Source organism: Argiope bruennichi, chromosome 7 (assembly GCF_947563725.1).
Source record: "Argiope bruennichi chromosome 7, qqArgBrue1.1, whole genome shotgun sequence".
Taxonomy (NCBI): Eukaryota; Metazoa; Arthropoda; class Arachnida; order Araneae; family Araneidae; genus Argiope; species Argiope bruennichi.
In genome coordinates this window covers 52,466,604-52,482,677 of record NC_079157.1, presented here as the reverse complement: position 1 = coordinate 52,482,677, position 16,074 = coordinate 52,466,604, and the positions used below count along the sequence as shown (strand labels likewise).

The 16,074-nt window shown below is 25.0% G+C and overlaps 1 protein-coding gene across 2 annotated transcripts in view; it reads right to left on the bottom strand.

Annotated features, from left to right (window-relative positions):
• The window catches only part of LOC129975648 (methionine--tRNA ligase, cytoplasmic-like), a 53,699-nt gene extending 38,898 nt beyond the window's left edge, over positions 1-14,801 (bottom strand). The window contains exons 1-11 of one of the 2 annotated variants that reach the window (XM_056088746.1): positions 14,618-14,801; positions 13,946-14,024; positions 12,597-12,672; positions 11,191-11,307; positions 9,373-9,448; positions 8,183-8,292; positions 3,984-4,097; positions 3,724-3,830; positions 3,135-3,251; positions 498-701; positions 315-404 (exon numbers count right to left, since the gene is read on the bottom strand). In XM_056088746.1, coding sequence (XP_055944721.1) covers positions 315-404; positions 498-701; positions 3,135-3,251; positions 3,724-3,830; positions 3,984-4,097; positions 8,183-8,292; positions 9,373-9,448; positions 11,191-11,307; positions 12,597-12,672; positions 13,946-14,024; positions 14,618-14,720 — 1,193 coding nt within the window. In that variant the 5' untranslated portion in view covers positions 14,721-14,801. Of the gene's footprint in view, positions 1-314; positions 405-497; positions 702-3,134; positions 3,252-3,723; positions 3,831-3,983; positions 4,098-8,182; positions 8,293-9,372; positions 9,449-11,190; positions 11,308-11,708; positions 11,721-12,596; positions 12,673-13,945; positions 14,025-14,617 lie in introns of those variants that run through there. The other variant, XM_056088747.1, reaches the window with a different exon arrangement.
• Between the last annotated feature and the right edge of the window lie 1,273 nt (positions 14,802-16,074).

The window sequence follows — 16,074 nt, the reverse complement described above, 5'->3', positions numbered from 1 at the left end:
CCGATTAACTATAAAATATAATATAAAACTGAAAACCATATTTTATAATGTATATATGTGATATTTACTCCCTTTCTTTAGATTAGAATAATAAGCATCTTCACATTTTTCAGAAAATCATAAATTTGCCATATGAATCTAACATATACATAATTACTATAGCAAAGTCTTACGCATCAATACTCTTGACGAGAATTTGCAATAATCATCATAAAATGCTAAATAAAATATATTTTTTAATAATATAACACCAAGATAGATTTTACTGTCAACATTTTACTTATGATTTAACTTATAATAAAATACATACATACCTTTCACAACTTTCACAATATAACTGCTCAACTGTGTCAACAAGTACTAAATTCTGAGCATACAGTTTGTTGAAAATATCTTGAGCAATTCTATAAAATAAATAACATATAAATTTTTATTAAAAATTTTAAAAAATTCTTAATGAAATATTAAAAACAACAACAACAAAAAATAAAGATTACTCTGTCTGTTTAGAAGTAGTAGTTCTCCCAAAGTGGTCAAAAGAAATATTAAACCACTGGTAAATTTCTGAATGCAATTTATTGTATTTATCACAGATTTCTTTAGGAGTAACACCAAGGGAAATTGCTTTAGTTTCAGTGGCAGTACCGTATTCATCTGTTCCACAGATATACAAAGTATTGTATCCTCTGACTCGGCAATACCTAAAAATGTAATTTGTTTGATTTAATCTTGGATAATATGCAACAAATGAAAAATAAAATACAATAAAATCTCTCATAACTAGCAATATCAAACTAACAGCACTTTGAAAGTATCAAATTTAAATCAAAAATTAGGGAATGCAAACACATATGTAATGCATTTATGGAAGCGGGAAAAGTGCTGGCCTGAATGCACACAATTCTGTTCTCAGCGCAGATACACACTCTTCAGGAGGGTCAGGTGGCCTGGTGGTAAGATCTTACTGCAGAACCAGAAGTTTCAGTTTGAGACCTGATTCCATAAAAGAACTGCTATTAAATCAATATAGATCAAATGTCCTAACACTTGTATGGTGCAAAACTTTGGAAAAAAGTGTACCAGTTCAGGTGCCATCTTCATCTTTTGACCATGGTTTGAAACTACAATATCCATCCCAAAATAGCCCAGGACAATAAAACAGGATGATAATATAATTAAACTAAGCTCTTTTCACAATCAAATAGTCCAACTAGAATTGTCTAATTCAATTGTTGAATTTGACTGTGGCTCAGGGATATTACTGTTCTAAAAGGCATTACAGATTTTAAAAGCTTACTAAACTCATTTACTTTAAATATGAACCAAAAACTACATTAGTTTAGATTTATTAAAAGTAAGAATATGATTAGGACTTATTTCTAGATAACAACAGAGATTTCAAGATTAAAGTTATCTAAGATTGTTGTAAAAAAAATCTTAAAATTATTGACATTTAAATTATTGATTGTTGTTGAATTACTAATGGTAGAATATTTAATAACAACATTTATAACTATCAAATCATTGTAAAATGTATTATAATATTATTTTATATTATTTAAATATATAAATAATTTTTTACATTGATTAATGACTTTTATATATTATAAAATGAAATACCATTTTTATATAAATGACAGAAATGACTAATTCAAATAAAAATTTTACTAATTTCAAAACATTTTTTTTTTTTTTTTTTTTTGAAATTTGTTACTTGCTGTTGCATTTTTATAAGAAGCTACCAACAATAATTAAAGAAAGCATTCATAAGTTATAGCTTATTCATTTATTACTATGAAAAATATTTTCATTTTCTATAAAATGTTGTTAAAAATTAATATTTATTCAAAAATATAATACATGACGATTAAAACAAAACACCATATTATTTTTACATTTTTGCATCCAAGGTTAAATTTGTAGAATTTAAATTAGATCCAGGTTTCCTTTTTTAAGAACAAGCCAATAATATAACTAATTATATTTCAAAATACATCTCTTTTTCAGCAATATGAGAAATAATCAATATAAAGACTTATAATGTTAATGTTTTATTATGCTATTATAATGTTTAATTTATTGTGTTGCTGAGTGACAACAAATATGTACAGCAAGTTTTCAACTAACTTTACCAATATTTAATATTGTAGTCATGTTTACAAGTGCAACCATCCTATTCCCAAAAGCAAAACATAATTAAGAAGATTTCAAATGCAAATAAATAGTAAGCATTATAACACTGCAATGCTTACTCTTTAATTTTTATTATTATTTTCCTTTCTTTCATCACAGCTATAATATTTTGTATTGAACAGAGCTTTCACAAATTTACAAGCATAATTTGATTTTTTGTGATTTTTTTTTTCTTTCCTGAACTGTAAACTTATTCTGTTACAACTAATTGATTAAAACAGCAACTATAATTTCACAGAAAATTTTATTAAAAAATATATAAAATCTAAGCACAAAAAACCTATTTCAAGTAATTAAAAATATGAAAATTAATATTAATATACAGATAAATTTATTAAACTGATAAATTATTTTAATAAAAAAAAAAGTAAAAAATAGAAACAGATAAATTTTAAATGTATTTTCAATGCTTTAATAAAAAAATAAGTAAATTTTAGCGGTTAGCAAGAACTTTTGTAAAACAAAGTTAAGATAATTAAAAAATATCAGATTTTTTTCTACATGAAAGCTATTAAGGATTAATGTCACATTTTTTTTTAGCTATGCCCAAATGGTGATGAATGATGCCATTCACCATCAGCCCAATGGTGATGGTGAATGGCTGTGTTTCAAACTTATACACAACATTAACTGAAGGGAACTCAATCCACAATAACACATTTTATAAACACCAGGACCATGTATTTGGTAGTTATTTAGTGGAACTGTGTCTTGAGCCTACAATTTTCTTACTCCAAACTAAAACTCTATGACCAAACCAATGTAACCCCTGATCAAAATTACTAATGTAGTGTAGAGTAAAATTAACATCAAATGAAGAACTGAGGATACTATCAAACTAACTATTAAATATATATATATATATATATAAACTTTAAAACTAAATAATATATATGAATATACAAATGAATGATGAAACAATGTTTTCAATTTTTTCTTACCTAGCAAATACATCAGCACTAAGAACTGAGCCAATGATGTTTCCTAAATGTGGAATATTATTAACATATGGAAGAGCACTGGTAACTAAGATATTTCGTTCATCTTTTTTAGGTAATCTACAAAAAAAAAAAAAAAAAAATTAAAATGATATGAAGGTATTATTAACATCAGGATACAGCATATTTAAAGTTTGTTTATATTTGATCAATAGTATATTAAATAGTAAGTGCAACATGTTGAACATATAAAATAATGAAATGTAAATAGATTACATTCCATATATAATGGAGTGTAAATAGATTACAAAGATCAAGAATATAAAATACATCCGATTAAATTTATTAATATGGCAATTAGATAAGAATCCTAATTTTTTTAAAAAAAGTATTATTTCTAATTATTATACATATCAAATTCCGAGCAATTTTTAAATTTTGCTGTTTCTTCATATTGAAAAATATTTATAATCGGATCAAAGTATGCTTTAAAATGACAATATTAATTAATCAATGCTTAAGAACAAAGTTTAGTAACATTTAAAATTAAAAACTTAGAATCATTTAAAATCACAAAAATAAATTCATTTACATTGGTCCTTTATTTGATTTAGGTGAAGGAAAAGAGCTTTTCCCTTTTAGCCAAGCAGCATATGCATGAGCAATTTCAGCTTCAGTCACATCAACTTCTTTAGAAGCCTAGAAAAAATTTAGATGAATGAAAATCAGTACTACAAAATCAAATATTTAATCAGCATAATTATAAATAACAATTCCAACTCAAATTTGAAGATATGAGAATTCAAACAGAATTTAACTATACAGTTTTCAAAAATAATCAATAAATTTTACCTCTTGATTGTCTCCAACTGATTCATTTGCATGGTCATTGAAATCAGGAATATGGACAGGCATGAAAAATTTTGAATGCTCTGAAGATAACAAACTGTGGCACACCAATTTTTTCTATAACAAAAATAGAACAATTTCAGAACAATAAAACAATTTCATTCAAAGAAAATTTTTTAAAATTTTGTTTTGCTTTGTTTATTTTTAAAGAAAGAAACATATTTTTTAATGTAAAATATAACAAATGGAACCAATTCCTTTTTACAACTCCCAAGTTTATTTGACAAATTACACCAAATAATTTTCAGATTACACTAAGCTACAATACACTGTTTGTCTCACTATATTGAGATAACCACTTTTCGACAATTCTAATTCACTAAGGGATGAGATGCGGAAGAATGTGCGCTTTTCCAGAATTCACTTTATTATTAAATGTAAACATCTCCTCCTTTCATCTTTTCTCTCAACCCTATTTTGTCGAATTAAACTCATTCTAATGCATGCACAAAAGCGTAGAGAATTTTAGAATCCGTGTTTAAACAATACATATAATGCCAAGATTTTTGTCAATATCCATTATACTTAAAATAATAAGATTTTGTCCAGATGATTGCATTCCCAGTTTACTTGATGATTTTAAGATTATGCTGAGAATTCCAAGATAATGGGTTTACTTGGTGGTTTTCAAATTACGCAAAGATCATCAAGCTCTATTATGTATAAAATGCTAAGACAATTGATGATGATTTGTATTTTTTTGGGATCGATTATGATGTTTGTAAAAATTCACAAGTACTTTAAATAAAAAAAATATGTAAAAATATATAAATTTTGCCCAATACCATACATCTTAATTTCAGGTTCAATGAACATGATGATCATTTTGTATATCAAGAGCCTTATAACCATTTACATGCTAAAACAAAATTATCAGAGCAAATATGTTTCAAGACATTTTAATCATTGAAGGGTGAAAAAAAATTAATATTAATCTGAATTTAATTTTAATTTACTGCACTAATATTTTATTTTTCTTTATAAAAAAATCAACTTCTTATACTTTTTCCAATATTGTACTAAAGCAATGCTGACAAATAACTAAGTAATATATATATATATATATATATATATATATATATATATATATATATATATATATATACATAAATAAAAACATATATACATAACTATATATTTGTTTATTATTAACAAATATATACATAACTAAGTAATGTTATGTAACATTAACATGATGTAGGTAAATAGAAGTAAAAAGGTTTAAAGAGTCTAACAGTTTTTGTTTTTTTTTAATTACAGGAATAATAGTAAAATAATATTTTAAAAACCAAATAAATTTTGTATTTGTATTAAAAATTATTCAACAATTTTTCTCCCCAGAAGAGAAAAATTGCAAGAGCTAAAAGTTATTAAATTCTTTCAGAACAATTTAATATATGCATTTGTTAATATTAAAATTGTTAGCTCAGATTAAATGCCTTAGCTAAGAAATATATTAACAAAAATCAGATCATTTTTAAGCTCATTAATTAAAATTAAAATAGAATTACTTCTCAAAGTAAATGTATAAGAGCAATCCAGATATCAAAAATAGCACAAGATCCTATCTCTCTTCAAAAATAGAAAATAATAAAATAATAATTAAAAAAAAAAAACAGGACAAAAACCATACAAAATTTTTAATATTACAAACAAACACTTAATTATTACTAAATCAAAACAGAAATTATTTTCTTTGTAATCTTATCTGAAATATTATGAAAATATTGCCTTACTTCCTTCCAAAACACAAAATTCATTTCAAAAAATTAAAGTGTAAAGATATGTCATATTGCATATATGTAATCATTCTAATTATATCACCACAAGAAAATGTCTTGGTGAAGGTTATCAATTTAATTTTATAAAACTTTTAAAACAGGACATTTTAAATTCATAAATATGCTTAAATTACAAATGCAAAAAAAAGTTCAGTTCTTGCAGAAAATTTATCTTTAATATTCACATTTAAAATTTAAAAAAAAGTTTATAGCATTGAACACAAAAAAATGAGCAAGTTTTAAAAATCCATATAAAATACTTTTTTTTTAAAATATTGATTTAACCATTTTTATTCAAATTTTAACCTATTTTACTCTACTTCATTAGCATAGTATCTAACAAAAATAAAAGAATTCACAACAAATATGACATTTTTCTGTAAAATTCCTAAACAAAATGTGCATTCCATATGCTCACAGTTTATTACATTTTACTGAAAAATAAATTTGAAACAAAGAAATTTAGACTAACAATAATTTAATCACTTATTGATTTAAATATGAAACATGGTATAGTAAGATTTTATGGAAAACATAGGTACTCCTATAAGAAATAAGTTTGTTTGTTTTTAATTGTAAGGAGTAAAAAATGTCTGAATTTTTCTCTTCAAACATGCATTAAATAACTTGTTCACAAAACTAATAAAAATATTTGCCCATCTCTGAATTTAAAGAAAAATTCATGATTAAAAAAATATTTAGGACTATCATAATCAATATTGAAATCAAAACCATTTCTGCCTAATTTTACACAATTCCTTTTAATCTACCTCTAGAAAAAAAAATGTATGTTTGCTAAACTCTGGTTGAAAATTCAAAATAACTGATAATATTGCAAAAACTTCAGCTACAAAAAAGTAATAAAGTAACTCTTAATGTGTGTGTGTGGGGGGGGGATGACTTTAAGTTTATCACAACATTCTGTATTTTTGGAAAAAATACAAAATATGATAAATACAACTGAAAAACAACAATGTTGAATACAAAAATACTTTTGAAATACAATAATGTGGTTTGTTACTTTGCAATAAAACAATGGAAATGAAATTGATAATAAAATTAAAAGCCACAGATTATTTCTATAAAAAAATTCTTCACATTAAAAAGTAAAAGATTATCAGATAATAATAATAAAAAAAATGAGGTCATTCACAATCCCCTTATGGGAAATAAAAGGTGATGATCATTGATATTTCAAATTATCACTTTATTCCTTAACCTTCTGATAACTTGGAATAACAAATTTTTTTTTCTCTCTCTTAAATAAGGACTTTATAAAACTTTATTCACTAACTGTTGTGATATTGTTTGATATTTTATTCATCTTCCTTGCCCCCCCTCTTTTTTTTTAATTACCATTTCCTTTCCTCTTTCATCTTCTAAAAAATATTTCTGATGATGTAACAATAGCAATATGATGTAGCAATGCATTAAAATTTACTTGATATCAATCCTTTGAGACTGAGCAAAAAATTCATGTTTATTTCCATTAAGACTGATTATTGCTACTAATGTAGTTGGGTATGAATATTTTTCTTTTCTGTAGGCTGGTTTAGAATTAAAAAAAAATCATGAGATATTCTTTTCATTGATATTTATTTTATATAATTGAGTATATATGAATTAGATATTTCATGTCATTATTGTTAATACCTTTATTTAATAATACAAGAAAAGTTAAGATATATATCATTATATTGAAATAAATTACCTTAAATATGATTCTAATGTCATTAAAAGCAATTAATATTTCAATGTAATATAGTTTTAAATAGTGTTAATATATGTTTTGTTTAAAGAAACTGCATATTTGAAAAAGAGTCAAACAATTATATGGAAGTCTTTCTGAACCTTTAGATGCATTGAAACATTCATTGTAAAATTAATCTGGCAATGCAGTCAATTTTTAACATTTCAACTTCAAAAGACAGTGAATAAGATCTCATATTGTTGGTTTTGTTTCTCACTGTATTAATTAGGACTGAAGCTCAATCAATCAGAACTTGTACCATTACAGATTATTAACTAATTTAGATGATTAATTTCATTAAAAGTTTCTGTCATATGACAACATTCTATTTTGACATGAAAAATTTTTTTTATAAATCTTTTATATAATGAAGATTGATAATCGAAAAGGAAAACAAAGGTTAACAAATGTATGAAAGATAATATCTTTTAAAATGAATCACAAGTCAAATATCCAAGTTTTGAAAACTATTTTTAAACTCAGCAAATAAAAAAGTTAAGAAAGTGTCTTTCATTGTTCATTTTATTAAAATTAAAATTATACAATTATTAAAAAAATATGTATATTTTGAAATTGTATGTAATACGAGAATGAAACAAAAAAATAAATACCTTCAAGTTTTCAGGCTTTGCATCTTCAGAAACAATGGAAAATGCCTTACATAAAGGACTTTGAGTTTTCAAGCCGGTAAGCCATTTTTGTAAATGAGAAAATTCAGATACTGCAAAGAGATAAAATTTTATATATCACCAACTTGAAACAAATATTACTTTAAAAAATTAAGAAAATATATATATATATATATTTTTCATAACCAAAGTGCAATTATAATGTAAAAAAAACATGATGTGTACCTTCTTAATACAAGTATACAGCAGCAAGAAGTTTAATTATCAAACATTTTTTTCTCCTTATTTTAATTTTTATCAATATTTATATTTATATTAAAAAAATAAGAATTTGCATTTTCTAATCTAAAATGTTATGTCTATCAGTTCTTGTAAATCTCAATAAATCATTGAAAATAAATGCATTATGGAACAAAAGGAATAGAAATTAGAAAAAGGACTAAAGACAAAGAAGTTTAATTCTGATCGTGGCCGAACATTACAAAGTTTGTTCCTATATGACAAACATCTATTAGTCTGACCTTAATTAAATTAAAAGCTAATTAATTTAATTAAGTTCAGACTAATAGATTATTTTATAAATGATACTACAATTATAAATTCATCATAAAATTTTATCTGCTTAAAAAAATTCTCCCCCAAATGGGCATGACAAAAATGAAATAAATTCCACTAAGAAACCTAATAATGTAGTAAATAGATCAGAGGATCATAATTAAAAAGAAAATTAGACCTTTTTTTTTTTCCTGCCAATGAATTATTATGAATGATGAGTCACTTTTTAAACTAACTTGTAGTATTTTTGTTTCCTTTGCAATAAATTACAAAACATTTGAAATAAAGAAAAAGAATTTATAATTCTGCATAATGGCAACATTCAATAAAAGAAATCATATTCCACATTTCACTTCAAAGCTGAAAAATAATGATTACTATCTTCCCCAAAAAAATAAGAGAGAGAAAGTAATAAATTAAAGCAAGACATAGAACTCAATCATGATTGAAAAGTTTCAGAAATTTTAAAATATAAAAAAATATAGAAAAATTTAGTTCTCAGACACATGATGGTTAAGAGTAAGACAACAATTAAGTTAAATAGCTGTTTTGGAATGAGTGAATTAGAAAATTTCTTTTCATACATAAAAGAGTTATAAAATAATACCCATGCTCACCATCAGGTAAAAAGGATGCCTTAAGCAATGGATGTAAATTTGCCCAGATTACAATATCAGCAAGGCCTAAGGAATTCTAAAAAATAGTAAAAATATCTTAGAACTATAAAAGTATTTTAAACTTAAAAATATATATAAAAATTTCATTAAGATGTTATTTTTAGATGAGAAATGTAATCCCACATTTTATTTCCATTTCATAAATTTAAAAAAGTAAATTAATCAAATCTACTGTATCAAAAGAATTTTTTTATGTACATTTTTTATTTTAATATTTTTTTATGTACACAAGTGCATGCATTCTTATAAATTACAGGAATCCAGATGAATATTTATAAAGACCAATAGTAAGAAAAAAGTTTTCTCCTACTGGAGAATAATTTGTGCTTTAGTTACTTAGTAAGTCAAAGAACTACAATTAAAAATAGAAACGTTCTCAATTTTAAATAAAATGTTCCAAGTAGAAATCACTGAAATTTTTCTGAATGAAGCTACACATTATTTGTTGTATTACTGTACAAAGGAAATCACTGATAGGAAAACACTGAAAGCCAGTGAATTATTTACAATTTTCTCTCATTGAATATCTCTAAAATATTTATAGATACAATTCTCCTCAATGGAATTCTATCCTGAGAAGTTCATCTTCTGTATGCAAGTACAAGTGTCATGAAATTCCTAGGGATTTTTATTCCCTTCCTTTATCCTCCCTTCTTCCTTTTGCTGCATATTTAATCCTTCCATCCCTTGAAGGTAAGTGAGGGAGCTCTCCATGAAAAGTTGTAGCCAATCTTTTTGCCGTTAACTTCTCATGGACAGACAAAATTCCCATGTGTTGGTCCACTGGACAGGTGGTGTACTGATGTTCCCCCACTGCATCAATTTGGCTAATATCTTAATGATTTGGTTAGTCTGCTAAGAATCAAGTGAAAAAATCATTCTCTGGGGGTTAGAGTTCCTAGAGATGACTCTGAGTGTATAAGTCCTAATTATCACCAAGATAAGTGCTGATGCTAGGAAATTCTTAAGCCATTGGCTGTCTTCCCTTGTTGGACTTCATAATGGGTAGTGCCATCAGTACTCAAACATCTTTTCCTCATTGTATGTGCCTTTCTGATTGCATCACAGTTAGTATTGACAAAAAAATTTCATTATTTGGACTACAGATACATTATATGAAATCTCACCATTTTAAACTTGTTTTTATAGTTATATTATTCTTTGCAGCTAGCTTTTAGCAAAACAGTACAAGTTGACAGGCTGTGATATATGACACTATTTTTAAACAAGTTTTTAAAATGAGATTGATTTTTACCACATGTCTGGTGCAGTTTAATCATAACTGGTATTTGAGCCAATATGCTCCATCAAATCAACCAAACCTTAATCAGATTTTGAGAAGGATTTTCAAACCTAAACAGTAAACAGGTATTTGTTTAGCAAGAATAATATTTCGTAATCTGACGATATTTAAATAATCAATGTTCACAGATATTTTATATACTCTCAGTTTATAATAACATTCATATATTTAATTTTTGATACACTAACTCTAAAAAAAATTAAGATATTTTCTAAAAAGAAAGGGAAAAAAAATCTGGTATTCAGAATATATTTGCATCATCTTCTGTAATAAAGAATTAATTATTAAATGGGAATTTTATTTCTGTATAAATTCATTTTAAGACTTGTATATTGCAATAAGCAGTATTTCTCATTCTCCTTATTAAATAGCTCATTCAGTAGCTTCAATCTGTGCAAAAAAAAAAAAAAAAAACTGTTTGAGGGGCATTTTTTTTATAAAAAGCAAACTCTTACTTTCCCAGAAAGATAATTCTGTTGAGCTAAAACTGCATTTAAATAGCTCAAACTTCTCTTCAAGAGTAGTGATGCACCTTCTACTTTTGCTGCTTTTAATAAAGCACATACTGATGGCTAGAATAATAAAATAATAACAATAAAAATATAATATAATCCAATAGCATCACAATTATATTTGAACTTCGCAAAAAAATATACATAATTTTTAAATTTTATATTACATTTATATATATACATATATATATTATTTGATAATAAATATGTATACACACTCTAAATAAAGTAACACTAAGATTTGTAATTCTTTATGAAATGCCACATAAATCAAATAAAAAAAATGTGTTTGACACTATTTTTTTCACAATTTTAAGATTTTTAAATAGGATGTTCTTTAAATTTCAAAATTTTAATGTTTTAAAATAAGTTGAAATTTACAAATTATAGAAAAGGTTCCATTTTCTGTTCATAGATGGTTACATAATACATCTATGAATATCATTAAAAGTTTGCCTTACTCTCAACTCGATTTCTTTATAGCAATGGTGCAGCAGATGGTAAATAAAATGGTGTAACTATCAATTGCTAACAGGCAGCAGTTACTTGGCGAGATGGGGTTACTATAGAAAGAGTTCTTTTCGCTATGTTATGAATATGGGTACTTGCACACTGTGAAAATATATGACTTTAATAATACGATATTCTTTCAGTTTTATATAAAAAGGTTTCAAAATATCAATAAAAAATTTAAATGTTTTACAATAATAAAACAAATAACAATAAAAGCCAATTAAAAAATAACTGCAAAGAATTAATATTTGACAGTCAGAAATAAGCAATTTTGTCTCGGAAAAAAAAAAACAGAGCAAGAAAAATATCAAATTCTTCTTTTTTCTATCTTTCATTCCTTTGTAAAACATAAATCCCTTAATGATATAAAAATTTACTTCAACATTTTTTTATAAATAAATATAAATTTATATTAGCTGCTTTCATCATAAGTTCTCAGACATAAATCATAAGTTCTTGAAACTAAATTTCACGATTCCAAATTAAAATATTCTTAACAGCAACAATTGATTATAAGTTAAGAGCATCATTATTTCAAGAAATAGTCGGAAAAATTTTTTACTATATTTTCCATAAACATGCATTAAACACAAACATTTATTATAAAAAGTCGATGAAAATATCAGCTTTGAATAAAACATTTCTTATGAGTTAAAAGAAATATAAAATAAAATTTGATGCAATTTTAAGAGCGGATGAAGTTTAAATACAGATTTTTTTTAGTTTTTCCTGAGATTTTTTTTCAACTTAATTACATGAATAACATATATGAAAAAATACTTTACAGTGAAGAAAAAGATCTGATTAGAATTTTAAGAAAATAAAACACAGAGCACCTGAAGAACAGTAGATTCCCATTCCAGCCAAGCATCAATATCAGAACTTATAGCATTATTGAGGCTCTGGATATATCTGCAATAAGATAATATGTTAACTTTTATTAACAAAACTGATACATATATCATTACATAATTATGAATATTAACAGTCATAAAAATACAAAAAAATATAAATCATTCTTTGATTCAACTTATCACTAAAAATGTTTTTAATGTCATGCCAAGAAAGCTGTAACATTTGAATTGCCAAATTATTTATTAAATTATACAATTGAGAAAGAGTACAAAGATGTAACAAAGAAAATGCAAAGCTCATTTCCTAAATAGCAATGTAGCACTAATGTCAGTGAGTTGACCCACAACAAAATAAAACATATACGACATTCATATGTATATAGAATCAATTCTAACACCTAAGTAGGGATTTAGATATCAGGTTTTATATTAAAGCATTACAAATGCAGAAATAATTATTTTAAAAAATATTTATTAATATAAAATCTCCCTCCCCCTTTGAACATTTTGCAGTCAACTCATAAATGAAGAAAAAACACACAAGACAGAGCAAGAAAATTTCCACATCAACTATACAAGTAACTAAAAAAAATCATTTTTTCTAAAAACATATAAAAAAGTGGTTCACAAAAAAATAGGAATTTTATCAACCTTAAGCATATATAACAATGATATGTTATACAGAAATCTGGAAGGATTATTTTTTTAATTAAAAAAGAGAGAGTGATTCAAATGTCAAAAAAACAAATGCCAAAATTTGAGAAAAAAAAAAGCTAATATGTCTCCATAAGCTAAAAAAAAAAAGAATTATTATTATTGCCTATGATTTCCAAATGATTAATTTTCTCTTTAAAATTATGCTGTTCCTGTTTTCTAAGAACTTTTCTTAAACTACTACTCAAAACAAGATTGCACAGAAAAAAAAGGGAATAATGAAAATTAAGACTCAAAATCAATATTTGAAATATTTGCAAATTTGAAAACAAAAATAATAAGGAAAATAAGAATTCTAATTTTAGCTTCAATTAACTCAATTTCACGTTATTTCAATTTCTATTATCTATTCCATTTTAAATAATTTTATTTTAAATTTCTTATAATCATTTATTTATATTTCATTTTGTTATTTATTAATAACTTTTTACAATAAACTTATTTTAAAAGAAACAAGATCATGGTGATTTTTCTATTTCAGAGAAAAGGTTGCAGGTGAAAAAAACTTGAAAGGTTATAATATTTTCTGACCTTTATATAATATTATTTTTCATAATATTTTCTAATATTATGGGAAAAAAAAAAAACATTCAATTAATACTGAAAAACAAACATACCTGCAAGAAGCATTGGAAGAAAAGAAAGATGAACCATCTGATACTTCCAAAACAGGAAAAGTAACGGATGTTTTAGAATCTATAAAGGAAAAATTTCAAAATTAATACAATGCAATATTAAATTACTTCTAATTCATTATATATACACACTCTCATATTACACTTTCACATGCAATTATTTTACTCAACTGACTATTTTTCAGATCAAAATCATTCAGTTTTACATAAAGGATAATATCTTATAGTTACAGGAAAAATAAATGCATAAACTGAGACATACTTGGGTAAATTAGACAACAAAGCTTGATTATATATGAAAAATATTATAAAATTTCGACACTTAAAATATTAAATAGATATAATAAGAACAAAGTAAATAAATTTATTTATGAAAAATGATATTTACAAGTCATATTCAGAATTCTAACATACGTATTTACAGAATATTAGGTAATTTTCTCTAGTTTTAATATTTCTTTGGAATGAGCAATCAATAGATTAATTAATTTTTTCTAGGCGTTAAACGTTTAAACGCCTAGAAAGATGATGCATCAGATCTGAATATACAGTGATAATTATGTAATTTAAACTAATGCTGATTAAATCAAATACATTAATTTTCAAAATCTAAGTAATGTGTCAAACTAATTTCATGAAATTATATTTCTCTACCGGATGATCGAATCACTTCAACTTTTGTGGAAAAAAATTCGGCAGTTGCGAGGATTTTCAATGATCCAATATTGCAAGAAGAATCGGTATATAATTTAAGCATTTTAAATAGATTTATACATAAAACTAATTATAAATCCACGTTTTGTTTAGTTTAAAAAGCACAACAGACGGCAAAAGAAAGTTAAAGTAACAGTTAATTCATCAAACCGAAAGTATGATGCAAGAGGTGTTATTATTCACTGATCTGATTTAACTTGTTTTACAGCCAAATTAAAAATAAAATAACTTGAACAGTAAATTCGCATCTAATATAATTAATTTATTTAAGTATTCTTTCATCTCAACTGGTTAAATATCTGATTAATGATTTTGATTTCCTCTTCAAAGTGTTCCTTGTTTACTGAGACCCTCAGTAACTGATTGTCGAATTGTAGAGCATCGTGCATATATCTTTTTAAAAAAGCATTTTAGCAAGAAATTTTAGCAAAAAAGCAAAACAATAAACTTTTTAACTATAAAAGTAGATTGTAAGTTAGAGCGTTTTTACAAAATACAATAAACTTTTGAATTAAAGATATGATAGCAGAAGTTGAATAATGCTCATGATACACTTTTAAACTTCAGTTTTTTTGTTGTTGTTGTTTTTTTTTTTTTTTTTTTTTAATCCTTCTAAAGGCCTTATCACACGGGCAAATACCGTCTACACTTTCGTTGGCAATTTTCCGTTTTTACCCGCAGGCAACCGGTCAAGCAAGTTTTCCGTCATCGTGAGCTTTTTCAAACCTGCTTGAAAATGTAGACGATAGCGACGGAAAGATTGTTTGCAAACGAAATTCAACCAATCGTGCATGGCTTTGGTACTGACGTAGTTGCCAAGAATGGCGCGATTGGCGCCAATATGAAACTAATTTGTAAACACATTTCCAAAATGTTCTATGGTCGTGTGATAAAAAATGGGTTTTGATCGACTTTATTCATCAAAAACCGGCTATTTCGAATCCACTGAATATTCATTATTAAAGACAAATGCTACACGAAGAAATTCGTACAATAATTAAGACGAAGAGATATTGACACCCGTAGATAGTCATTAAAACTAAGAAAATTTATTTTCCGAATTAAAAAAATTATTAATGTTTATGTGAACTGTCTTCTTTTTGTGAACTGTATTTGAGCAGATTAAATCTTTAATTTTTTTTAAAATAATGGTATAATTTTTGATTTTCTAAAATATGTAATTAACATCTTCCATACAGTTGAAAAATTATTTAATTCTTTGCTGTTGTGAAAGTTAATAAGGATCAATTAATTTTCTTACCTCTGAAATATTGTTCAGCACATTATATAGTACATTTAAGGGAACTGAAGAATCTGAATAATTCTGTTATTGTTTAATGCTTTGATTAATAAATAATAGTGAAGTTTTTATTTTTAAAATTAATTGCACATCCAAC